The sequence below is a fragment of the Colossoma macropomum genome, unplaced genomic scaffold (genome assembly GCF_904425465.1).
Source record: "Colossoma macropomum unplaced genomic scaffold, Colossoma_macropomum, whole genome shotgun sequence".
In the NCBI taxonomy this organism is placed as follows: domain Eukaryota; kingdom Metazoa; phylum Chordata; class Actinopteri; order Characiformes; family Serrasalmidae; genus Colossoma; species Colossoma macropomum.
This window is the reverse complement of record NW_023495247.1, coordinates 277,368-303,941: the sequence shown is the minus strand read 5'-3', so window position 1 is coordinate 303,941 and position 26,574 is coordinate 277,368. Positions and strand designations below refer to the sequence as shown.

Genomic DNA, 26,574 nt, shown 5'->3' with positions numbered 1-26,574 from the left:
TTTAAGAGGTTTCTCCACCTGTTTTCCGTAAAACCCACTTGTTTTCGGAAAAAAACCCGCCCTCCTACGTTCGGGTTGGCTGCTAAGCTCATTATCACTCATAGGCGGGCTGTTCGTGAGTATGAGCTTACCAGCCAATCTTAGTGCAAGCAGCGGAACGCCACTAGCCAATCATAGCGCAGGGCGGGAGGGACTTGTTAGAATACGGGTGTGGAAAGTCTTAAAGCGACAAGCACGCTTTTATGTGGAATACGGGTAGGAAGAAAACCAACAGCGTCTTCTCCTCCTCCTTCTCCTCCTCCTCCTATCTCCGGCTTTACTCCGCCCTTCGGTCCGGAAGGCAGTGAGAGCTGCTCTCGCAAGTGGCCGCAGATGTGAGCTGAGTTTTTAGTCGCTATCTGCTACTACAGCGAACCAACTTTGCCTCCATTCACTTGAACGGCAATGTCAGATTAGCTGGCCTCTTTAGCATCGACGTCTCGTTTATTATTATTTCTTGTCGATGTCGTGGTCGTGTATAGCAGCCGCCAAGGGACTGTTTTAACCTAATTTCGCGACTATTTCTTTAAACGTTTCCTTTTTTATTTGTATTTGATACATGTTTTATCTCTCTGACGGTTGACACACTGAAACAAAAGTGGATTTAACAGTGGCTCCGCCGTGTACCAGCACTCCAAGATGCTCCTGGTCTCTCCGCGGCTAGACTCACCTCGCATGGACCCATTAGTGAGTTGATGAGCTTTTGATTGCTGTTAAGCACCAGCTTTGGATGTGTCTGTGTGTATGTGAATGTGAGCCTCTGTGTTGGGGGGCGGGTTGTGTGTGTGTGTGCAGGGGGTGTATTCATTAAAACTTCAGCACGCTTTCTGTGTTGTTTCACTTTATCTCTGACCCACTTTAAACTTCTACATTGGCGAATAAATCTGCTCACGTGTTCCAGCATCTCAGCGGCACTGTGCTCGGAAACTTGACCGAGAAGCCACCGGCATTAGCTGACGACGCTAGTAGATACACTTTGTGGAGTGCATAGAAGCGGCTCGTGAGCTGGATGAGGGCGAACCCGCGCTATTTAAGTGCGCGAGCTCCGCGTTTCACGTTATCTGCGAGTAACATAAGAACGCTGATCATCCTGATGACACTCATATCTGTTGACGATGTCGTTATATCCCCATATCGGCAGTATGGTGGGGAGTAATGCATAGCAGGCTCCCTAGTGCTTAAAAGAATCTTAAAGGATTGCGGTTCGTTAAAGAACGTGACGTCACAATGCAATGTGTTAAAGGATTGTTGTGTCACAATGTAATGTGTTAAAGAACAGCTACGTCACAATGTAGCGTGTTAATGAATCGTGTGCTGCATCTTCACGCCCGACGAAGAGACCCTCTTTGTTTTCCCACGGCTGAGGAATCGCTGAGGCAAAAGAAAAAGCCCCCACTCTGCTGAGCAGCAGCAGCAGCATGTGGTTCTGCTGGTTGGAGCGAGCGAGGCTGAGCTCCGCCGCTCTAGACAAAAGGCGAAAAGGCAGAAAGACAGCGCGGCTCTGCAGACGTCAGCGCGGGGTTCAGGCGCCGGGGAGCGGTGCTGGAGTTTCAACAGAGGCTGGGGGGAGGAGGTGGGGAGGGGGTGCAGATAGATAGATAGAGGTTGCCATCATATTGACACACGGAGTGGGGAGCGTGTGGGTGGGTGCGCGCGCGCGCGCGGGATTAAGCTAGTGGAATACGTAATGGGATTAAAGGAAGTGGCGGAAGAAGTCGCCTCTGCCTGTAAAGAGCAAGCAAGAGCCACAAACGAGTCTTTATTAGAGTCCTGCTGGATTAGTAAATGGGTTAAAAGCGCCTTTGTGTGTGTGTGTGTGGTTCATATATACAAGCAGTCCGTTTATAGGGCTACTGTCTGTGCATGTTGCCTCGTCGTTCAATAATCCTAGCCAATTAACTAAAGAGGTCTGCTCAGCGTCATGCTGTAGGCAACGCCCCCCCCCTTCGCTTTGTTAGGATTTTGCTTAAACACACCTCGCTAACAGTGCTGTGATAGCAGAGCAAATCCAGCCTTGTGTCATCTTTGCAGCTGGTTTTGGAAACTAAACCGTTTTTCCACTGTCGTTTATAGAATTGAACAAAGCTAAAGTGCTCATTTGAGCATGTATTGATGCAGATTGGTGTGGAAAGTGCTGGTTAAAGGAGAAGTCTAGGAATGTGGGTGGAAAGGTGGAAAGTGTCCAGCCCTTTTTAAAATAGATTGATTTCCTGATGAACTGTGATGCCTTTTTATATGCTGGGTCTTCTGTACTGAATCAGTGCAAGATGAATGAAACCCTGGACATCTTTACTTACTCTTAATTAGTATTGATGAATATTCATGCAAGCAGTGACCCCGCCCTCATCCTTATGGCGTTTAGTGACCATTAACCTCAGTGGACGCTCCTCCTGAGACAGGCTATGGCAGGCCATTGTTTATATCGACATCCAGAAGTGTTTTCTAACTGTGATATTGGAATTGAATGTGTGTGGTGGTGGTGGTGGTGATGTATTAAATCAGTCCAAGCGTGTCCAAAATGCAGAAAAGCTGAAGACAGGGGGTGCCTACAGGGGGTGAGGCTGGAAGTTGGCTTTTAATGCCTGGACTTCGGGGAACTGGAGGTGTCCCTATAGGTTTGAGGCAGGAGCAATGGTGGCTGCAGCTATTAAATAGTTCACCTTTTCTTATGATGACAGATTAGCCTTATTAAGCATTATTAACCTAATGTCTTATCTGCTATGTTGGTTGTATGGTTGATTTCTACACGCAGTACGTTTCCCCGTTTCCCTTAGTAAAATAACAGAAGACTCTTTAACTCAAAATTCACTTATAGTAGAAGCTAATCAGCAGATGATTCTATTATAAGTGTGCTATGAGTCTATGGGTATTCTGTTCTTTTCTAAATACAGTGAAAATGTGTCCTGGTTATCAAGCATATGCTTCTGATGTGGCAGATAGAGAGTGTTGGATTATTTCTTTAATATAATGAAAAGAAAGTATACCATGGATGTTAATGACTATTATTATTATTATTATTATTATTATTATCATCATCATCTTTATTATTATTGTTATTATTGAAAGCTTTTCTTTCTGAGGCCACTTTGCAACAGCATGTGGTTTGTCTGAGCTACACCCACGCTGGGTTTCCCGCAACGGATCTTTCAGCATTTTTTTTTTTCATTTTTTGAACTGATCTATGGCCAAATTAGTCAGAGCACTTTGAAGTCGCTGGTGAAGAAAGAAGAAAAAGCAGAAAGGGCGAGCTGGAATGCGCTCCTCCGCTCAGATCTAAGCCCGCTGAAAGTGGCAGGGTAGCCGTCACCCGGCTATGCGCAGACTTGGATCCACCTCAAAGTAGAACTGGAACGGAAAACAACAACAGTGTGTGTGAACTTTCATCTCACCGACAGCCTTTAAGGATGAGATCACTGAATAAAGTGCGAGTGGAGAGGTAACCGAGAGGTCGCTTTTGTCCCTGAAGCTGTCCATTGCACATGCCTTTCTGTGTCACAGAGTAACTGACGGTTTGTGTCACCTTCCGAGCTGCTGTTTTTTTCTTCCTGAAAAGAGAAGGAGATTGCTGTATCTGCAATACAGAGCCATATGGTGTATCCCAGTGAGAGAGAGAAGAAGGGATAGCAGGGGGTAGGAGCATGCAGATGAAGAGAGAGAGAGAGAGAGAGAGAGAGAGAGAGAGAGATTTTGGCCTTGAATGTGTTAGCCAAGGCCAGCTGTTTGGTGAAAGGAGGTAAAAGTCTCCCGGTGGTCAACGATCATGGTTAGGTCTTTTACTAGTCATAGAACCTCTTGAACAGCAAGGACACATTTACTTGTGGTATAATCATATCAAGCCATTAAAAGCAAAGTGCACACTGTTCATTCAGAGAGTGTGGGAAGTGCCATTTGACTTATTATACTCATTACATGAAGTAATTGGCACCTTTTTCCCAGTTGCTTTCACACACACGCACACACACAAACACACACTCACACGTGCACACACACACACACACACACAGATAGAGGGAGAAACTGTTATTACACCTAACAGTCCTATAGACTGCAAGTACACTCTTAAAAATAACGGTTCCTCAATAGTTCTTGGTTTGAGGAAAAGCTTAGGAAAAAGGTTCTTTTTTCACTGAGGTCTTATGACATTTGTCAGGGCTTGTACACCAAAAACAGCGATAATTCCATTTTACATAGCTTTGTCCAATCTGTGTGTATTCCTTAGAGTTAATGAAGCTGTTTCTGTCACTGGGCTTTTAAGAATGTGTAAAAATCATCTCTGTTTTGATTGGCTGAATTATATGCAAATATTATATATTTTAAACACCTGTTCTGTTGAGGCTAGCATAAAGGCTAATAGTTTTAGCTTCCCTAACTAGTTTATGTCACTTTAGTGAACTTTTTACACATTAGTAACAATTAACACATCAGCGTACCATTGCGGTTCACATTCTGGTGCATTTGGTCATGTAATAGTGCTTAGTGACTTAATCTTCACGTGGAAGAGTAAAGAATTCACTAAACTGTTGTTTGCTTCAGGTGCAAGTGCTACCAAAGACAGAGGAGAACGCCCTTGAATACTATCAGGTCTTATTGGTACATCGTTCTTGAGCGGGTACCAAAAACCAAAAGAAGTGGAAAATTTGGTACTGGACTGATAGCCAATGGAAAAAGTGCAGTTTCCGTTTTCTAGTCCCAGAAGACTTTTTGGAACATGTTTTTTAAAAGTATAGCAAATTTAGAGGCTGTCGCTGCTGTAGGGACAAAACCTTGTATCTCCATCATCCGTTTTTCATTTTTTGACATAATTTGAAAAGGCCAGTTACCATTTATGATGAAATTTTAGGATGAACAGACCAACAGAAATGGTTCAAAATTACTTGGAAAAGATGATGTATTCTTTTATTTCCATTAAAAGTTAAGAACGCTTTTCTTTATCCTGTAAAGTTACCTTTTGGAGATACAAGGTTTTGCCCTGACAGCAGCCATGTATGTATATACACACACATTCAGTATGTATGTTAAATGGATTTTGCGTGTTTTTTTTTCAAACAGCAGAAAGGGACATAAAGGAAAGCTAGAAGGAAAGTAGAGTTGCTGTTATTAACCAATGGAGGGAGATGCTCATGTTTTCCTGCTATCATGCAGGATCTCTTGCCCAACTGTCTGTCTGAAAGCACTAGCAAGTGAGAGGGTGGTGAGGCAAAGAGGGAAAGAAAGAGAAGGAGGGAGAACTGACAGAGAGAGAGAGAGAGTGCGTCAGTGCGACTATCAGGCAAACCCTCACCAGGAAATAACAGTGTTGCCTAGGGATGGAAAACAAACAGGAGCTACATACCAAATATCAGGTTGTGTGTGTGTTTTCTTTTCCCTGCTTTTAGACTTTGCACGAAAAGCGGGGGAACCCACATTATGCTCTAAATGAACCCACCCTCGCCACATGCTCTTGCTAAACATCGAGTGTCGTTGCTAGCTGCTGTGAAGGTAGCTTATCAGCACTTAACTCTTGCCTCAGATAAGTGGAGAGAAAGGGAGAAACAGTGATAGGATGGGGAACGGCGTTGTGTGCCTCATTCATCAATTCACTCTTAGTCACTGTACTTTGTTCTGGAAGAAACTGCCCCAAATCAGGTTACAAGAAACACTGTTTTATGTACACATCTGTGTTAGCTCATAATGATGAATGACTTTTAATGAGGGCTTTTAACTGTTACAAGACTAGAGGTGTTATTTACCTTGTGGATAATTCAGTTCACATTATCTAAATATTTATAGCTATGTAATGACATAGTAATTACATGGTTAATTACATAATTAATTACATTTACAATCAGTTTACATTCAGTAGCTTATCACTAGGTTTGAGTCATTTTTTCCATTTGTTTCAATGTTAAGAAATGACAACAAATATGGCCAAAATATAAAAAAAATATAAAAAAATATTTTTTTTTCCTTATACAAAACATTTGTGTACACAGTAATACATTTTTGTCAAATTCTAATGATTATAGAATATCTTCTCTTCCACTTGCTCGACTGGATATGTAGAGTCTGCCCTTTTGACAGAATTTCTCTGCTTTTTTTAATGAGCTATGAGTAAAAGCTAATTAAACAACATGCAAGAAAAGCCATTTTAAGGCATATATGCCAAGAGGGACCTAGAGAGGGTCTAATTCCATGTTAAATGGTATCACAGAAGCACAGATTAGATGTGTTAAGATGTGAACAGGGTGGTGGTAGGAGAGGCATCAAATCAGGAACGACTCTTTTGTTGCTGATCTGTTGCCTCGGACCATCCATCTACTGTAAAGCACCATATGAGCGAACATCTGTTGTGCCTGAATTGCCCAAAGGAGCACTCCACATTCTCACGTTGAAGAGCCACACAGTTCCACCGCTCATGATCTACCAGAATATGCTTTATTTGATATTTGTGCTCGGATATTTGCATCTGTAGGGCTTAAAAGCATAAAGAGTTTGGATTGTCAGAGAGTCATGCTGTCTATGCTGGATAGCACTGCTTGGCTTTGTGAATGAAAAAGGACTACGAATGGACAGATGTGAAAAATCAGGCAAAACAAAGAGAAATGGAAATGTCTGCTCACCCACACCATGATGTCATCACCACAGTATTGGTTGGATTCTTTTTCTTTGAATTGTTTTCATTACTTTATGGGGTTACAAAAATGGTTGCGGTGGAGTAACAAGGTTTTCCTTTGTGTGCGCATGAGGCGCTTAAGTGAGTCATGTGTAGTAAGTGGCCAATTTATAACTATTTGAATATTCCATTCTCTTCCATTCTACACACCCCAGTCAGGTGGACTGATGAGTTTGAATTCATTTATGGGATCACAAAGACGGTTGTGCTGGACTAGTGTTTCCTTTGTGTATGTGACACTTAAGTGAGTCACGTGTGGTTAGTAGATAATTCATGACTATTTCAATATTCCACTACTTTTCCTACCACACACACACCCACATACACATGCACGCACACATGCTCAGATATCCTAACCAAGTACACTGATGTCATACCAGAAAGATTGTTGGAATGTCCTGGTCTTAAACACCCTCTGCTACGCTGTACTGCTGTTATGCTCCTGAAGCTTTGCAGACAGTAATCAAAGAGAACCTGAATCCTGTTTGTTCTAACAGTGTATCCAGCCTGTCCACTCTCAGCCCATAAATGCGTTCTTTCGTAGAAACCGTTGTAAAGTTGGACAGTCTTTAGAGAACATTGGCAAATATTTTGTTCACCCTCCAATCTATGTTGAAATTTGTTGCATAACATTGAGTTTCCAGTTTAAAATACTACACTACTGCTAATGTAACTGTGTTGTTACTAGACAAGTTGGAAAGCGTTACGACACATTGGCAAAAATCCTATTCAGCCTCTGATGTTTATATACATTTAGTACATGAGATTCCAGGTTAATATGCTGTGCTACTGAGCTATAGCTACGATAGCTATGGTGTTGTAGCTAAACACATTGACAACAACCCGTTTGCCCGCATGCAGTTGGAGAAGCTTTACAGAACATTGTCCGAAAATTCTGTTCAGCCTCTAATATATGTATAAATACACTACTTAATGTTGAGTTTCCAGTTTAAAATGCTTCACTGCTGACCTGTAGCTAATGTAGCTGTGGTGTTGTAGCTAAACAGGTTAACAGCAATGAATTTGCTCTCATGCTAATATTAGCTTTATTACACATCTATTCTAACAGTAACAGTGACATACATACACAGTTTAATACACACACAAACACAAAATACAGCACTGTGCAAAAGTCTGTAGAAAATGGTCCATGAAATAATAGTAAGCTTATATGTATTTGAATTCAATTAACAGACAAACAATACATTATGGTTTTATGCCTGTCAGTGTGTTGGGTTAACCATTTCCACACTAAGTGCCATAGTCTCATATTGGGATGAATGAGATTTTTGCTGATATTCTGTAATGCTTGTCCAACAGTCGCTATGAAAGAAGTTTTTGTGGACAGAGCATGGATAAATAGGTCAGTGAAGAGTAGTCACACAAGGCCAGATGTGATCTCGTAACAGGAAAATCTGGGGACAACCATGAGAAACTTTGTGCTGAATGTGGGTGGGAACACAGAGAGACATTTCTAAACCAATCCCAACACTGAACCAAGTAAACAGTGTTCCTGAAACGTTGATTTTAAAGGATAAACGCTAGCTAGCGAAAGTGTTTTGCTAGCTAGCTTGCTTTTCTTGTGTTGTCGTCTGTAATCCGGACATTAAAGAGCATGGAGCAGAGGAATTTGGGGGCAGGTTTTTGAAGGGGCGAGCCCTTGTTAGTGGCAGATTTTGCTTCAATCCACCAACAAAAGTTTACAAGATGTGTATTGTTGTAGGAAGATCTTCGTCTGGCCCCATGAGACTAAATAAGCAGTAGAGCTGTCTTGAGTGCATCTGTTCTGCATGGCTAATATGAACAATACTCCTCTCCTCTCCACTATGAGAATGTGTTGCATCACTGTTCAACAGCATGCAATACACACCTTGTAATTTCCCTACTGTACCCACATATACACACACACACACACATAAATATACACAGTCGCCAGTGTGTCAGGCTGCTTGGTAGGTGAATATGGGTGGCTGTTGGCTGACTGTGTGTAGGTAATGTAAGTTTGTGTGATATTGCGCTGGCTGAGTGAGAGAGAAAGATGCTGTGATGAAATTGACTGCAACCAAGGGGAGGTGGGAGGGGAATGCCCCCGTATATATAAGCGAATGTGTGTGTATGTGAGAGAGAGAGAGAGAGAGAGACTCTGGATGACAATGAGTGAATGAATGACAAAGAAAGGGTGTGAGAGTGTTGGCAGGTCTCTGACACATTTATGAGATGTTTGAGAGAGTGTGCATGTGCATACATTTATTACCTTATGCTCAGCCATTTAACCAAATAGGCTGAACATTCTTTGTGTCTCTTTTCATGATTACACTCTCAGCTCTCACACCAAATGTCTTTACTAAAATCCTAACCTTAAAGACTACTCCAGTATTTTTACACTTGCATCTGTAGCGTACGGTAAGTCACCACAGAGATTAATTTCCCTGTTCTGCATTTGTAGCTTAAGGTCAAATAATCACATGCAGTCATTTTGACTCCTTTGTAGTAAAAGCCCATTGGCTTCTATAATAAGTGAGTTTCGGGTCAGTGGTTTTTCTGTACTTTTAGTAAGTATAGTAGTGGTCACCAGCTCTCATCTAAAAGGTTTATGCTCCTGCAGAGTTTAGTTCCATTCTGCGTTTAACATGATGACCCCCCTTACATTTCATCAGGTGACCTCCTGCTTTGTTGGAGTGAAAACCTGCAACCATACTGGCCCTCTAGGGATAAGGTTGGACACCCCTGCTATTGACTGTGTTGGTCGACTTTACTAAAATCATTCTGACTTTTCGATTCGACTTTACTAAAATCGTGATTGTGTCTTTACTTAAGACCTACTTAACACCTAAACGATTAGTGTTTTCTCGATCTGCTCTATCTACAGCATGTAGTCAGTTACCACAGGCAATAATTTCCCTGTGCTTAGAAAAGAACAGAAAACCCATTGACTCAACGCATTTATAATATATATTTATATACATTTATACATTTATAATAAAAGCCACTGGGAAGGTGTTTCAGCATCTGCCCATTGACTTCTATTGAGTTTTGAGTCAATGGGTTTTCTGTTCTTTTAGTACAGAGAAGTGAGTCAAAATTATTGCATGATATAATCGACCTTACATAACAAATGCAGCAGATACAGATTAGGTAGAACAACACTGGAATATTTTTTAACTGTTAAGATTGAAAGCATAAAAATCAGCAATTAACCCAAATCAGTAATTAAACACAGTGTCTGCTTAAACTGCTGGACATTCATTGCAAGGTAAGCTGTAATTATCCACTCATTCAGTGCCCGTGTAGGCTCAGTCTATGAGCCGGCTTTGTGTTTTATCAGATAAACACCTTTTGTCTCGGATGAAGCTGAAACACAGTTCTGATGTGTATTCTCCTGAAGCATTCGCGCACATTCGCAGACAACTCGGCTTTCATCTGCCGTCCAAAGTAGCATTACCCAGAATTCCTGGCCCTACATAATGCACTGCTTCCCAGAAGCAGTTGTCGTAGTAACCTTGGCAGCTTTTCACAAGTGTGATCTTTTTTCTCTCTCTCTTTCTCTCTCTCTTCTTCGTCTTCTTCTTTCTGAGTGATACAAATGGAATAGAGTGTGAATTATTAATTAGCAGAAATGGTAGGGGAACGTTTTTATTTATTCATATACAAAGACAGATGTTTTATCTATAAGTGTACTCAGTTAGAGAACAGAAACATATTTAAATGTAGTATGTAGCCTAAAATTATAACAATATCAGATAAAAAGAATGTGTGCGTACAGAAAGATCTGTTTGCTGTTGTATTAGAGTGTATTGTAGGCCTGCCTTTCACATTGTTTTGTTGTTGTCTTGGCTGTGCATGTATTCTAGGTCACTCCCCTCCTCCTTGTTCCCTTGTGTCATCCATTAACTGTGTGCGTGCGAATGCACGGATGTGTGTGTGTGTGTGTTTGTGTGTGAAGTGAAAAAGCGCAAACCAGAGGTCAGCTGTCATCTGTTGTCTCGTACCTAAAGGGTGTACTTGTCCGTTCATGAGGTGTGTGTCTGTTTTTTTCGTGCTGTGTCCGGGGTGCACAGATACAAAAATATGAATCGGCCACTTCGGCCACCAAGTCAAGGAATCTTGTGGCTAAAATAAAGAATCTGGGCCAGAATTATAGAAACATTTTTGTTGTACATACATTGTATTTTACAATTAACAAGCGTGGCTCAGTGCCGAAAAACAAGTCAGGTGTTCCTTCATGCTATTCTCCACTTAGTGTAAATAGAGTGATGTTGATAGTGCACTGAATGTAAATAGCATGATTTTAGTACTTACTCATAGTGTTCATAGTAACATCATGCCATTAAACTTGCAGTCTCAAATGTGCAGGGCAGTGATATTATCCACTACCCTATGCCACCCAGCATCGGTCTGTCCTGTTCAACCTTTAGTAATTGTTATTGTTATATTGATGTTAAATATAATATTCATTGAGCAGTTAATTAAACACTTATTTTTTTCTGGTCTGTTTAACCCATTTATCACTTGAATGTAGCTTCTCCCATTTTTGTTCATGAAAAGTATAAAATGGTAGCAAAAATAAGTATTCTGGGGTGCTAGTCACATGCAAATAGCCAGATTGTGTGATTAATGCTGTTTTCAAATAGGTACTACCTTGCTTTTTGTTTTTAAACTAGGAAATGTTGTGAAGAGATACTAGTTTTTCATAGTATAGTCAGCCGGATTGAAGATTATCATTCAATCCCGCTAACCCATCTCTACATTTATCAGGCTTTGATCGGCCTGTGGGTTTGATATTGGGATCACTAAAGGCAGGCCTGTGCCTGATGATGGTTAATTGAGTTACCATGGTAACAACCTCCAGTGACTGCCAAATCTCATTTACTGCATGTTTAAAAACCCATCGCTCATTTATTGATTTATTTCATGCAAGCCATTGGAAGGCACTATTCCCATAAATTAAAATAATTGAACTTCTAAACATGTTGGGTGATGTGACACCCTACACAAATACCACTTTTATTGTACCTAACATAGATGAGATTGTTGTAGAGATGCGGCTGTTGAGCTGCACTAGTTGAACATACTCTGGGGAGGCAGATATCATGCCTATACAAAAAGCTGCGTGTATAGTATGGTGTACGTTTTAGGACATCCTCTCACCACAGTGGTGGAAAAGCTAATTTACAGTTATCAAATTCCAACAAAATGTAATTTGTTTTAGTTAGCTCAGTGTCTGACCTATTCAAGCTCTGAATCTCGTGGTTCGGGGTGAAAAGTAGTTATTTTGATATTAATGGTGGATATTTGAGAATGTGTGCAAATGTTTCTAGTCTGGTCTGGGAACGTTTAGGACTGAATATGGATGGGAACGAAGACTTATTACAAACTAACTGTGAAATTTCAAAACCAGTCCAATGTTTCTTGAAGGTGGAGCTCAAAGTAGGGGCGAATCAGCGCCCGTCAACATTGTCTAACATACAAGAAACCTGTCTTAAGTACATGGATGTAACATAAGTTAGTATGGCTGAAAAGTCGTAGATATGTGTTGCATGTGTGGACAACACCGTAAAAATAAATATTACCTTATGCAAGGGTAAAACAGTTCCATTAGCCAATCGTCAGATGTTGCTAGCTAGCTTGTTTTGCCTGTGTTATTGATGGTGCTCTGGACAAGAGCATGGGGAATAAAAGGCTAGAGGAAATTGGGGTGGATTTTAGAGGGACATGCCCCCGTGTGCACCAATCCAGAAACAAAAGTTTAACAAGTTGTTCCTGGACATGTATTCTCATTACAAGATCATGTCTAGTCCCAAAAGATTGCTGCTCTTGGGGGTTGTAAAAAGGAAAGAAAATGCAAAAAGCAAAGAAAAAACTCCAAGGCTACTGGCTACTTCTGTCATTATAAAATCTTTTTCTGGTCATTTTTAGTGGCTAAAATGTGAAATCTTGTGGCCAGGGACACAGGCTACAGGCAGTGTTGACCCCTGTGTAAGTGTTTAAGGCACTCGCCATTTTTTACATATCCTGACTTACTATTTAAACACACAGCTGCTCATGGAGTTTTTCTGTTTTTTTCCAGTGAACTTTTCCATTGTTCCTCAGTCATTCATCAGCTACACTTTGCACACACATATTTTCCTTTCTTTTTCATTTCTCTCCTCTCTTCCTTCCTCTCGTCCTTCCACCCACCCCCTCCTATTTTTGCATATGATCCCTGTAATTTTTCTCCCCCTCTTTCTCTCTCTTCTCACTCTCTTGCTCTGTCCCTATCTCTCTCGCTCACTTAGCCTCCCTGACTCTCATTTTGGCTCAGTAATGTTTTTTTTGTGGTTGTCTGTGTGTGTGTGTGTGTGTGTGTGTGTGTGTGTGTGTGTGTCAGCGGGGTCAGTGAGAGTATCGCTATGGCAATAGTGTGTCTAAGCGGAACAGAAGTGTCAGTTTACAGGTCCACACTAACAGATTGTGGCACAGGGTTCACTGCGTAACCTGATAGGGCCCTAATGTTGTACTAAGGCAAGCTGAGGTTAGCAAGTGACTCTGGTTACACTCACACCCACTCACACATACGGCCCTCCCACATCCCACTCCATCCGCTGAGCACCGGCCACCTGACCCATCTTGACCCCAGGTCACTGTAAGGGTGGAAACAATATAATTGCTATATAAGTGATTAATAGTCATTCAGCTGCTCCTTCCACTTTGACTCTAATAGCGTTTTCATTTAGCCATCAGCTTGGGGGCTTCTCAGATGCATAGCAGCAATTACAGGCCTCCCTCCATGAAGCTTTGCAACTGTGTAATTGGGTAGAAATCTTTGCGTGATGTGAATGCTCTCCAGACAGTCAGCTTTCTGGAATTAGCATGCTAACATTCAGATTTAGCATTGTTTGAATATCCACTTCAGCGCTTCTCGTCTGTTTGTGGAGGTGCTCTGTTGGGAGCGTTTGGCTTTGACAGCGGAAAGGGAACAGAAAGTGAGATGGAAAGAAACAGACGTGCGTCTGAACAAGGAAAAGCCTTTTCTGATAGCTAGCAGTATGAGAAAGCTAAGCAACTGTACTACTTTAGAAGCCTAGCGTTTAAAGTGACCTTAATGTGACTGACAAGTGGAGTCATTTCTTTGACACTGGTGTGAAAACAGCAGTGAAAAACAGCTAATTAGAACTATAGTTCATAGTTTTGCAAGATTAAAACATGAAGAGATTGTTTAACAGTGTTAAACACTGGCAGTTCTTCCTGCTATTGACTCCGCGGCTGTAGTTTATGGAGCATACGGGTTAAGCCAACCAGATATCACCACATTAGGATAATTGTGGCTCTTGCATTTTTTTTTCTTCTGGTTTATTTTTAGAGAACATGGGAATAGGGAGTGGGAGATGCTCGTTTTGGCAGGGACACGCTCAAGTGCACACAGTGATACTGTGCTACAGAACGCTAGAGACAAAGAGTGGGTCAGAATGTGTATGTATGTGTGTGCGTATAAGACAGGAATCTACAGAGCACTAAAGACAAAGAGTGGGTCAGAATGTGTGTGTAAGAGAGTTGTCTTGTCTTTGGGAGGTTTTTGTCTGGGAGCGAGTAGGATAGAGACTGTAGGATAGAGAGAAAAAGATAGACAGTGAATCTTTCCCAGTTTAAATCATTTATAACTCAGTCACACGCATCTGCATCTGCATCTGCACTCCTCTCTGCTGCATTCTTAAGCCATTACTGGAATATTGAAACGTTTGCTTTCAGCAGCACTCCATGAACCACCCCCCCCCCTTAACATTCAGCACTATTTAACTCACACTTGGAGTGGTACAATAACTGTTAAACTTCACTAGAAGGGAAAATGTGTGAGAGGATGTGTGTGAGCGTATGTGCAGGTGGTGGATATAGAGGGGGGGGCTCGCTACAGGCTAAGCATCTTTACCTCTTGTCCCGGGAGTGCTACAAAAGGCTGATGATGTAATTGAGAAGGGGGTCATTAGGTAAAGACATGGCTGCCAATACCCTAGTGTAGATTTCCACTGGATTACATCCACATAGCTCCACATTTTCCTACATTCTTCTGACAGAAGCTGAAACCAGGACTCAGAAATGTAATAAAAAACAATCGGTTCAATCTGAGCAGAACCAATATTTTAATGATTATTTTCTTATATTCTTCAATATTACATTCCTAAGACAGGCAGAAGAAAATGTTTGAATGATTGAGTATCTGTTCAGCGATTAAAACGAGATTAAAAGCAATTAAAACTATTTAAAATGGTTAGTTCCATTCCGTTTGAATGGATTTAGAGACCTTCCCTCTTCCACCCTAGCATTTAAACAGTGTATTGTAAGGCGATAAACATGTATTCTGGAAATTGTAGTTAACATGGCCTCTATATATTATGACATTATGTCAAACTTAATCCATTACAATGGCCTGCAACTTTCTGAAGTGAATGGAGAGCAATATATTGAATGAGCTCTTCTCTTTTCATCCATCTTCCTTCCATCTCAGCCACTCATTTCTGTAACAGACCCCAAACCTGCTTTTATAGGGTTAGCCCTACTCTAATGGCTTCAATCACTGTTTGGCCCAGATTCACTAAACCCTGGAGAGCTCTGAAATGAATTAAAATAGCTTAAGACCCCGTTGAAACCACAAAATAGGGGACATCAAAGGGGTGGATTTTTCGCGCATTTGTGATAATGCTCACTTCAAAAACGAATCCTCCCCCAGTGTTGGTGTGACCCACAAGCACAGAGTGTTCTTACTGGGTGAGACACTAAGACAACATTCGGGTTATCTGCTATCAATTTGACACATTTTTTGCAAGTGACTTGTTTGCTTCGATTTGTGGCTTTTGCAATGTCACATTATCTCATAGATCTGATTCAAGCTGCCCACAGTCTTGTTTATGTTAGAGCAGCACCTCAGAGTAAGCTAATCTCTTGTATTATGGTAGATACAGCTTCCAGATTATTATCTCAGCAAATGCAGGTGAAATTATACTGGCTGAAAAAAAAAGGATTCACCTCATGCTTCTGATCAGTAATAATGTCAGTAATAATCTGGAGAGAATCTAGAGTGCAGCTGGAGTGTGGTTGACTGAAGCTGGAGTGAAGCCAGACTGTGGTTTGCTGAGGCTGGAATGAAGCTGGAATATTGTTAACTGATGCTGGAGTGTGGTTGGCTAACGCTGGAGTGAAGCTGGAGTTAGCTGAAGCAGTTGGCTGAAGCTGGAGTGTGGTTGGCTGAAGCTGGAGTGTGGTTGGCTAAAGCTGGAGTGTGGTTGGCTGAAGCTGGAGTGTGGCAGGCTAAAGCTGGAGTGAAGCTGGAGTGTGGTTGGCTAAAGCTGGAGTGAAGCTGGAGTGTGGTTGGCTGAAGGTGGAGTGAAGCTGAAGTATTGTTAACTGAAGGTGTAGTGAAGCGGGACTGCGGTTAACTTGAGCTGGAGTGAAGTTGGGTTATGGTCGGCTCAAGATGGAGCATGGTTGGCTGAAGGTTGCGTGAACCTGTATTTGTGGTTGACATAAAGCTGGAGTGTGGTTGGCTGAAGCTGGAGTGTGGTTAGCTGAAGCTGGAGTAAAGCTGGAGTGTGGTTGGTTGAAACTGGAGTCTGGTTGGCTGAAGGTGGAGTGAAGCTGGAATAATATTAGCTGAAGTAGGAGTGAAGCTTTGTTGTGGTTTGCAGATGCTGGAGTGACACTTAAAGATTGTTAACTGAAGATAAAGTGAAGCTGGAATGTGGTTAGCTGAAGCTGGGGTTAGGCTGGAGAGAAGCTGGAGTGTGGTGTGCTGACGCTAGAGTAAAGCTGGAGCATGGTTGGCTGAAGTTGGCTAAGACTGGCTGGTGGTGTGCTGGTGCCGCTGTAGCGCCTCGCAGGACTGTTGGATTGTTTGCTGTTGCGACAGAGCTGAGGGTGGAAGGGAGGAACATATTTCTACCTCGTGCAGGCGTCCAAAACAAACAGCACTACGAGGGCTGGAGCTGCTCTCCAATAGAACCAAAATTCCACAGCAACCACGCAGCCAGGGAATCTCTCTCTCTCTCTCTCTCTCTCTCTCTCTCTCTCTCTCTCTCTCTCTCTCTCTTTCTCTCTCATTCTTTATCTCTATCTTTTTCTCTTTTTTCTTTCTCTATCAGTCTTTCCTAATCTGTCTCTTTTTTCTTTTCCTTACTCTCTCTATTTTACTCTAACCCCTGTATCTCCCCCTCACTCTTCCACAGACAGATGTTTGTTAGTGGTTGGCCCTTTGAACAGATGTGTTCTGTGCTTGGTGTCTTTCCGTCCAAAAGAGCAGAACGGCGTGCGTTGGTGTTGGCTCCAAAACCTGCACACAACTCCTGAAAAGAACAAAAACAACTCAGAAAAGTGAAATCAGCTCTCTGCTGATGTTTCTGAGAAGCTAACAGCTCAATTAGCTGCATAAAGCCCAGAGTACATCTGCAAACAGGTTCACCCACTAATCCTAACTAAACATCTGTTCCACAAGAGGCAGCATAGAGAGTACAGAGATAGAAAGAGAGAGAGAGAGAGCGAGAGAGAGAGAGAGAGAGAGAGAGAGAGAGAGAGAGAGAGAGAGAAAAGAGCACTGACAGTGTTTTTCCAGGTGATGTTTGCCTCATGGAGATGGACAGTGGGAGGGAGAGAGAGTATTGAGGGAAGGAGAGAATGACCAGTGAGAGGTAAAAATGTCTGCTTTTGTCTCCCTCTCACAGTCCAGCTGTGCTTCTCCATCCTACCACATCAGGAGCTAATAAACATGGCACACACACACACATTCACCACAACGATTTCTCTCGGCATGTTTGTGCAGCTGCTGAAATGACTTCACTCTGTGTGTGTGTGTGTGTGTGTGTGTGAATACACATGTTTCGTCTTTACTGATCAGTTGATATTGTGTAGTTGCCACCCCTGGCACTACACTGGCCTGGCAACCAGACATGGCAGAGTCTAATTGCATGGGCGCGTGCATGCACACACACACACACACACACACACACACTTTTCAGTAATTGTATCATATTTAGAAAGAAATAGTCAACCACATTAAACATCATTTAAAAGGTATATCACTATCACTGCCTTTGAATGTGATACAGTCAGTTATGCTGATAAAAACCACTGCCTCCAAATAAAAGTTTTATCAATCAATTGTTAAGCTAATGGAGCTGTTTCTGAATGAAGGTATGTTCAAGGACAGGTACAAATAATCAGTGCAGTGGATATTTATGTTTTAAATTTGTTGCACATCATTTATTTCTCTTAAAGACATAAATAACAGAAGTGACGTTACTCTTAATCAGTAACTGTAATGTGATCTAAAGAGCTTACATTGTGGTGTGTTACATTGCTTCATTACAGGAAGAAGTAATCACACTGCTGTAACATGTTACATTGTACCGCTTTACAACCAACACCTGAGTCTTCTAAAGCTTCTCTGCTCATCTAGGCGACATGAGACATAACAGAGCAGGACATGCAGCAAAGCCAATCGATCTGTGTGTCTGTGTGATGGAGTATGTCATATAGCATTGATCTCCTCAGCCAACACCCTTTCAGAAGAGGCTGGCTGCATGGATAATAAGCGTATCTCTCTCTCTCTCTCTCTCTCTCTCTCTCTCTCTCTTGTTCTTTCTCTCTTGTTTTTTTCTCTCCCTCTCTCTCTCTCTCTCTCTCTCTCTATCTCTCTCCCTATGTCTCTCTTTCTCTCTCTCTTTCTCTCTGATTGTATCTCTGTCTTTTCTCTGTCTCTCTTTCCATCTCTGCGACTCTTTCCTGCCTGTTCATTTGTGTCTTTCTCTCTGTCTTTGTCTCCTCCTTATATATGTCTTTATCAGTCTCTGTCTCTCTATCTCTCTCTCTCTTCTTATTCCTCTGTCTGTCTCTCTTTCTTTAGCTGTCTTTGTCTCTTTGTGTCTCTGTTCTCTCTCTCTTTCTCGATTTTTCTCTCTCTCTCTCTGTCTCTCTCTCTGTCTCTCATCCACTGTTAAATTGTTATGACACTCAAGCACTTCAGCATCTGCTGTGAAAATATTCCTTTTTAATGACTAATGAACATGAGGATAGATTTCTCCCTTGGCAGGTTATTAACATTTGACACATTGGCAGTGAGGGTGGTGCTGCGCTATAGATGCTTTTCTCTCTCTGCATTGCTATGCAGCTACTGCCTGAGCCCAGGGTCTTCATGCATTAATTCACACCATCAAATCCCCCTTCATACAGATTATTACACTCTTCTGTAACTAAGAGATTATTCTTGTTTTGGAAGTTCACTTCAGTGTTAGTGTGTGTGTTTGTGTGTGTGTGTGTGTGTGTGTGTGTGTGTGTGTGTGCATGTTTGGAGTGTGGTCCACATTATTAGCACTTAAAAAGAGCTGAGCTGATTTTCGTCATCATTGCCTGGACGAGTTGCAGAGAGATTTTACTCTTTTTGCTGTGTGATGTTCAGTAATAGTGGAGATTAAGACAGTGAGTGTAAGAACTAAATGCCATTCATATTCCAGCCACAGTCTGAGCAGCGCGATCTGCAGACTTCATACATATTCATAATGCCATTCTCAACTACTGCAAACAGGTACATTACACTGAGCCCGGCACAGGAGCTCTTAAATGTGGACAAATCACATTAGTAAATGGCAGATCTGAATGACAGCTGTGTGAATAAGTAAGAAGTGAAGAAAATACATGCTGTAAATAAATAACAATAAACACAGCTAAATGTGCATTTTCTATTTAAAAAGAAACTGTAAAATCAAGCACAAGCACCTGAAATAAATACACATATAATGCAGTGTAGGTCAAAGATTCGCTTTTTTAAGAGTGGGTTTCTTACACACAACCAACTCTACCAAGCTCCTTTAAATGCCTGTACCATTGAAAGTCAGACTTTGGCTTTTTTTTCGTGTACACTCCTGGACAAAAAATGGGCCAAACACAAAATGGCAAAACATAAAGCTTTCAATGGTCTTTAACAACAAATCATTAAACAAATAGATAAAGCAGCTTAATACAGGAGAAATTTTTCCTTTGATTTCTTTAACTGTTCTTGATAAACAAACATTAAAAACATACTGTTCCATCCCCCAGTCTATACAGTCCATAAATGGACACTGTAAAAACAATTTTGAGCTTATATTTGTGATGTCACAACCATGAACACATTTACATGTGACTCATTTATTCACATTCATGTAATAAAGAGTGTTGTTACTGCACATAGTCTGTAACAGAGATACTGAAGTGGAAGAAGTGGGAAAAAGATTAAACGCTGCTCTGTTCCTGGATGTTGGGAAGCAATAGTTTCATTCAGCCTGCCAAAGGATCAAACATCTGAAAAAACTGGCTGAAGTTTATAAAGATTTGTTTGAAAACAGAGCTGATTTCAGCCTGAACTGCATTTTGAATAAGGCACAATACATGGCAGCCAGTCAGAACAGAGGCCATTAACATATATACAGTAACAAAATTTCTAGTGGATAAAGAGGGGCTAGAAAGTAGAAAATGGTCATGTTAAAATGAATTTTGGCTATTTTTGGTACATAAACCACGTAAAGGATATAAATGAACTAGAGAGGAAAAAGATACAAGACAAATGTAGCATGTGGCCGATTTAAGAAGGTAAATAAGTGAGTACTACTTGGATTCTTTGCTGCGTACTAAAAGACTTGTGTGCTTAGAATGTCCTGTTCTTGATGTTTTAGTTATGAAATATTGATTGCATATAAGCAGCAACCATACAGTTATTTTTTAACTCTGATAAATGTGGTAATATCCTTTGTTCAGTATGAGAAGAGGCAGCATCCATTGGGTGGTCCTAATGAGTGTGTAGAGGATGAGCAGAGGGTGATAGTGGCTTGATGAAAAGGTATAGAGCAGTGCTGGAGGGGTTAGTCAGTCAGTAGTATGCTCTCCCTGACGTTGGAGAACAGGGCGGGCAGATTGCAGCAGACTGGACAAATCAAAAGCCTACAGTGTATGTTGTACAGAGACCCACAATCAATAACCAGCTCCTCTCCTGCCCCCTCAAGGACATGTTAGCACACACACAGGGTCACAGTACACACACAGACACCCTGGGTCTACATGGCGCCATTTTATGAGCGCTTTAATTGCTGTGACGTGTTGTGGGGAAAGCTACCGGGAGAGAGGCACTCACAAAATTTATTAACAGCGAGAGAGAGAGAGAGAGAGAGAGAGAGCAGAGAGCAGAGAGCAAAAAGAGAGAGGTTATAAAGACCAACCAGGCAACAGTACGGAGCAGAGAGTGTGTAGCAGAGAGTATGAATGAAGGTAGGAACGAGGGATTGAAGCAGTTGGTGAATGAGAGAGTGTGTGTGAGAGAGAGTGAGAGAGAGAGGGAGAGTGATTTTAGGATGAGATTAAAAAAAAGCACAGTTGTGCCTGTCACATCAAAACCTAGTAACATTTGCTCTTTTTTACACCATTTGAAAACGCCAGCTGCTCCTTACATTGTGTGAATATTTCATAATGAATGGACCGATAGACGCAGCCCAAAGTTACCCAAAATAAAATCTTGATTCATTAACCCCTTAACTGGTGGGCTGGTTGGCCCAGGTTTCCGTTCCTCATTATTACAACTGAAATATAACATACGAAACAGACCAGACAAGCACACAGGCTGTTAACAGGTATTTAGCTATGGTAATATTAAACAAAAAATACAATTAATAGAATAAAGAATACAGAATAAATAATAATTAAGAATAAAGAGCCAGGGAGGAGCTAAAGAGAAATGTGAATGACAGTATGCAGATAAGAATACCTATACATATGAAGGACTGATGACATATACTAGAAAAACTCTTATATACAGAATATTACACAGTTATATGAATATTTGCAGAGAGTTAACATCTATACAGTTTTGCAAATAGCATTATGTCACAGAAGAGTTGCTGTAATACAGCAAGGAATGTTTGATGGTTCAGTTTATGTTTTAAGTGTCCACTGTGGATAATGAGGTACAGCTTTGGGGAAAAAGCTGTTAGCATGTCTGGTTGTGCTGGTTTTGATGGAATCTTCTTCCAGAGAGAAGTGGCTGGAAGAGGTGATGTACAGGATGAGAGGGGTCAGCTGAGTGTACATCATCACTCTGCTGTTGTAGATGTCTTGAAGTGTTGGTAGACTACATCCAGCGACCCTCTCCATTGTCCTGAAGTGGCTCGTTCTTGTGAGGTGGAGAAACCAAAGCAGATGATTATGGTTGATGTGAGGATGGACTCGATGATCACTGTGTGCCTTTCTCTTGCTCTCTCTCTCTCTTTTCTTTCCTCTTCCCCTGTCAATTTAGTTCAATCCAAGATGTCCTTCATTGACATGACACACTTGCATTTGCAGTCAAAGCACTGCAACAATCACATATATAAAGTTTTAAAAAATACATGATATATACATATAATAAAGAACATTAATGTTAATATTTGAATATACTAATGTAATAGGATAAAAGAAAAAAAAGACAATGTGAATTATTAAATATGGTTGTATGCAAAAGTGTAAACACCCCTGGTAAAATGACACGCTTTGCTGGCTTGTTGAAATTAATTTAACACGTCCTCTACAGAGAACACACTTCTGCACATTTTAATGCATAATTACTAACATAACATGTGGCCTGTGCAAAAATTATGGCACATTTTATATTTTATGTTTTTTCCCAATATGTTTATTTCTGCAAATAAACAGAAATTGTGCATTAAAATGTTCAGAGGAATGCCATTTTTAAGTTTTTCCGTGTAGATGACGTGTCAATTGTAGGTCTGTACATGTATATTTGTATACTGTCTTTTTTCTCTCTTTCTTTATCTCTCTCTTCCCTCTTCTCTTCTCTTACTCTCTCTGATAGACATTGATTTTATAGACATTGAGCATCCACTGTAGAACACTCTGCTTTCTTGTCTCATACAAATACTTAATGCAGTTCCTTTATGCAGAAAGAGACAGAGAGAAAGAGTTACTTCCTCTGTGCAACTGTCTCCTTAAGAAGCCATCACTATCCATCACAGACACTTTCTGTTTGTCACTCTCACTCCGCATAGATGCGTGTTAGCTAAAAGAGAGCTAACTGCTTTTACGGGGAGCGTGCCTGAAAGAAAAGGAGATTTTTTCTTCTCACATGAAATCTCATATCACCTCATTCTCTCACCCACGTAATAAACAAACGTTCTAATGAGAGAAGGAGGGAGGGGGGTCAAGGTTGGCACATTCCCTTGTCGTCTTGATCTGAACAGCTTTCTTTATCAAAGCAGCACATCCCTGTGTGAGCTAAACACACACACACACACACACGGTTTGGCTCCAAAGGGTGGGGGGTGGTCTGTATAATCAAAGAGGAGGAGAGTTGAGGGGCAGGAAAGAGAGAGAGAGAGAGAAAGAGAGATAGAGGCCTTGAAGTTGTATTGCTGTAGTGGTGGGGTGAAGTAGAGCTGGTGGACTGGAGCAAGGTCGGTGGATTCATTTAAAACTGACAGCAGCAGCGCTCCACATGAATATTTATACTGCTTTAACAAACAGCACAGCATACTGAGACCACCAAGACCTACTGTACGCATGTGTGTGTGCGCTTGACTGTTTCATGCCAAACTTGAGTGGTTTGTTCTTTTTCTCTCTCAATGCTTTGTCTCTCTCTCTGGTATATGATATGGTATGATATATAAGTTATGAATGAGAGTGTAGTTCTCTTCTCTTCTCTTCTCTTCTCTTCTCTTCTCTTCTCTTCTCTTCTCTTCTCTTCTCTTCTCTTCTCTTCTCTTCCCCTTCTCTTTTCTTTTCTTCTCTTCTCTTCTCTTATTCTCTTTCTCTCTCTCTGTTTCTGTCCTAAGTGAGGTAGATAGCTCTTTACTGGTATAACTATGTCAAGTACAGTATTGCTAAAGCATTATAACAATAGTAATAACATAATGACAATAATAACAATGTTAACAATTGTTTTGATGATTATAATTAAACAGTTAGCAGATCAATTAGATTTATGTAATTACCCACTGTCTCTGTGTCTTTCTCTATGTCTCTCTCTCTTTCACTCTGTGTCTGTGGGGAGATCCCCTCAGTAATGGCTCGACGTCAGTGCCATCTAGGAGAAACCAGCACTTCCTCTTTTTCCATCCATCCCACACTGCTTCCCTTCATTCATCATATGTATCTCTATATCTGTCCATCTCCTGCCCTCTTCTCATCCCTTCCTCTCACACATTCACACCATCACATGGATTCCACTGTCAGAACAGCTAAACTAGGTGTTGGACGTTAACTGTGCCGGGTTAGTAATGCTGGGCTTCGTTGAGGAGAGGTTTGGAAATGGTAAGCTGACCTACACACTGACCATAAATCACTTCTTATTATATTAATTATTATTTGTATTTATGCTGAGCAAATAAACACCTAGTGCCCAGTTATATAGCTTTTTAAAATACAATAAAATATACAGTATCATACTGTACTATGTGTGTGTGTTTGTGTGAACTTCAGTTTCAGTTATTGTTTGTAGAGAATAAGAGTGTATGAGTCTGTGTGCGTTTGTGTGTGCACTAATGTGTGTTTGTGACAGTGTTTAAAACTGTGTGTTTGATTTATGAAGGTGTGTGTGTGTGTGCTAGGCATAGAGCAGTATGTGTGTTTAAACTGTAATGAGGTAGTGCTCATTAATATAAAGCCGAAAAGCTTGTTTTCTTCACCGTGAGAAGACAAACTATGTTTTTAATTAGGAGAACTCTGTATGTATTTGTGTGTGTGTGTGTGTGTGTGTGTGTATGTGTGTGTGTGTATGTGTGTGTGTGTGTGTGTGTGTGTGTGTGTGCATCCACAGCCAGTTTAGCTCCATAATATAGCAGAATACTTCTTGTAATTTCAGTGACCCTCCTGTGTTTTTTAAAATAAACAGTTCAGTTGTTTTTTAATCATGTGCACTAAGTGAGAAGACATTTGTACATATTTGTTGCTGATTTTAGGCTGTGGGTTAAGATGTTTTGGTTTGTTATACTGCAAATTAAATGCCTATGAAATGTTTTGTAGTGGTGTGATGATAATATTTTTCAATGAATAATAGCTAATTTGTGCTGTTTATGTACTGTGTTATGTATGATAACTAATTTACTTATTTGTCAGTAAACTACATTTCCTAGCATGCTAACAAATTAGTTGCTAACTTCTTTATGTGTTTGTTAGTATAACAATGTTCTTGGCAAGCTAACACATTTGTCACTATGCTAACTCATTCATTTCTTTGTTAGCATGCTATGCATTTATTAGAATACTACATTTATTAGAATACTACATTTGTGAAGATGCTAACACATTTGTTAGTACGCCATTATTTATTTATTGGTATATACATTGGCTATATTGGTCAGTGCTGTTATGTTTTAGAGTGCAAAAATGTTTGTCTTTTTCTGTCCATGGAAGCATGTGCACATCAAAGTGTGTGTGTGTGTGTGTGTGTGTGTGTTGCCCCTGGGCTCTGTTATGTCTGTGTTGGGCCTGGTCTAAGCTGACCTATTTCCGAAGCCACCCCCCTCACACACACATACACGCACACACACACACACCACAACATTCAACTTGCGTGTCTGTCATGAGAGATCAGACACACAAACACACACACACACACACACACACACACATGACACACACACACACACATACACACACACACACACACACACTGATATCTTTGCTCACACACATACACACACACACACACACACACACACACACACACAGTGATATCTTTGCTCACACACACACACACACACACACACACACACCACACACAGTGATACCTTTGCTTACACACACACATACAGTTTTTGTATGTGTGTGTGAATTATACATATGTTTGTACCAAAGTGTTTGTATTGCAGGGCATGCACACTTTGTACCCATGTCAGTGTGTGTGTGTGTGTTTGTGTGTCTTTGTGTGTCCTTGTGTGTGTCTGCATGTATTAGCAAAGTTACATTTCCCTTTGTGTGTTTTGCACCTGCGTTCCATTTCAGTGTTTGTGTCAGGAAAGTGAGAGACAAACAGGACAGTCTAGTGTGAGTGTGTGTGTGTGCGTGTGTGTGCTGTGCATATGCTCAGCGAAGTGGAAGAAAGCTGGGTTGGGACAAAGGACAAAGAACATGAGGATCTTATCTCACACTTACACACCCATACATACATACATACATAAATATATACATACGTACATACAAACATACATACAAATTTCTTTTCACACAGTGTCAGGACATGTATATATATATATACCTAACGGAATACAAGATTTAAAAATACATATTCAGAATTCAGAATACAGAAATTCAGTATCTGTATTCTGTCCATCTTACATTTTAAAAAGGCAGTTTTGGAATACACACTCGCTAGATAGACTCTTTAGAGGAGCAAAAAGGAGTGGCTTCCTTACACACACTGAAGTTTCTGCTAAAGCCTGAGTAGACTGATAAATAAACATAATGAGCCATTTTTTATCTACAACTCTTTTTGGGGAGATCATCAAAATGAACTGTCTCCTCAGTAGCAAATAAGCTTAGAATCGGTGTGGCACTGAATCAAATCGGTGTCAGGCCAGTATCAGCAGAGCATGCTGGACCGGATGTTGGGGGGAAAAAAGAATTAATTGTGATGTGATGTTGTTGGCTATGTATTTCCTCCTGCAGGATAGTAGTGTGTTTCAGTAGTTTTTAAGCATAATGGCCCACTTTCAGATATTTATCTTAAGTGAAGTGCTTCAGTTAAAAAGTTCTCAAATTAAAGTTTAGGAGTTCTTTAGAGAAATATATCAGATACCAAATCCAAGGCTTGTCAAGTCTTAAGGCATCTTGCTTAATAACTACATACAAAGTAAACTAGCTGAGTTATTGTTAAGTTATAGGAGTGAGGAATGGAAGCCTGGACC

General features: G+C 40.9%; 1 protein-coding gene across 1 annotated transcript in view; it reads left to right on the top strand.

Annotated features, from left to right (window-relative positions):
* Positions 1-338: 338 nt before the first annotated feature.
* The window catches only part of si:ch73-211e3.1 (mastermind-like protein 2), a 92,423-nt gene continuing 66,187 nt past the window's right edge, over positions 339-26,574 (top strand). The window contains exon 1 of the mRNA XM_036561405.1: positions 339-726. Coding sequence (XP_036417298.1) covers positions 679-726 — 48 coding nt within the window. The 5' untranslated portion in view covers positions 339-678. The remainder of the gene's footprint in view (positions 727-26,574) is intronic.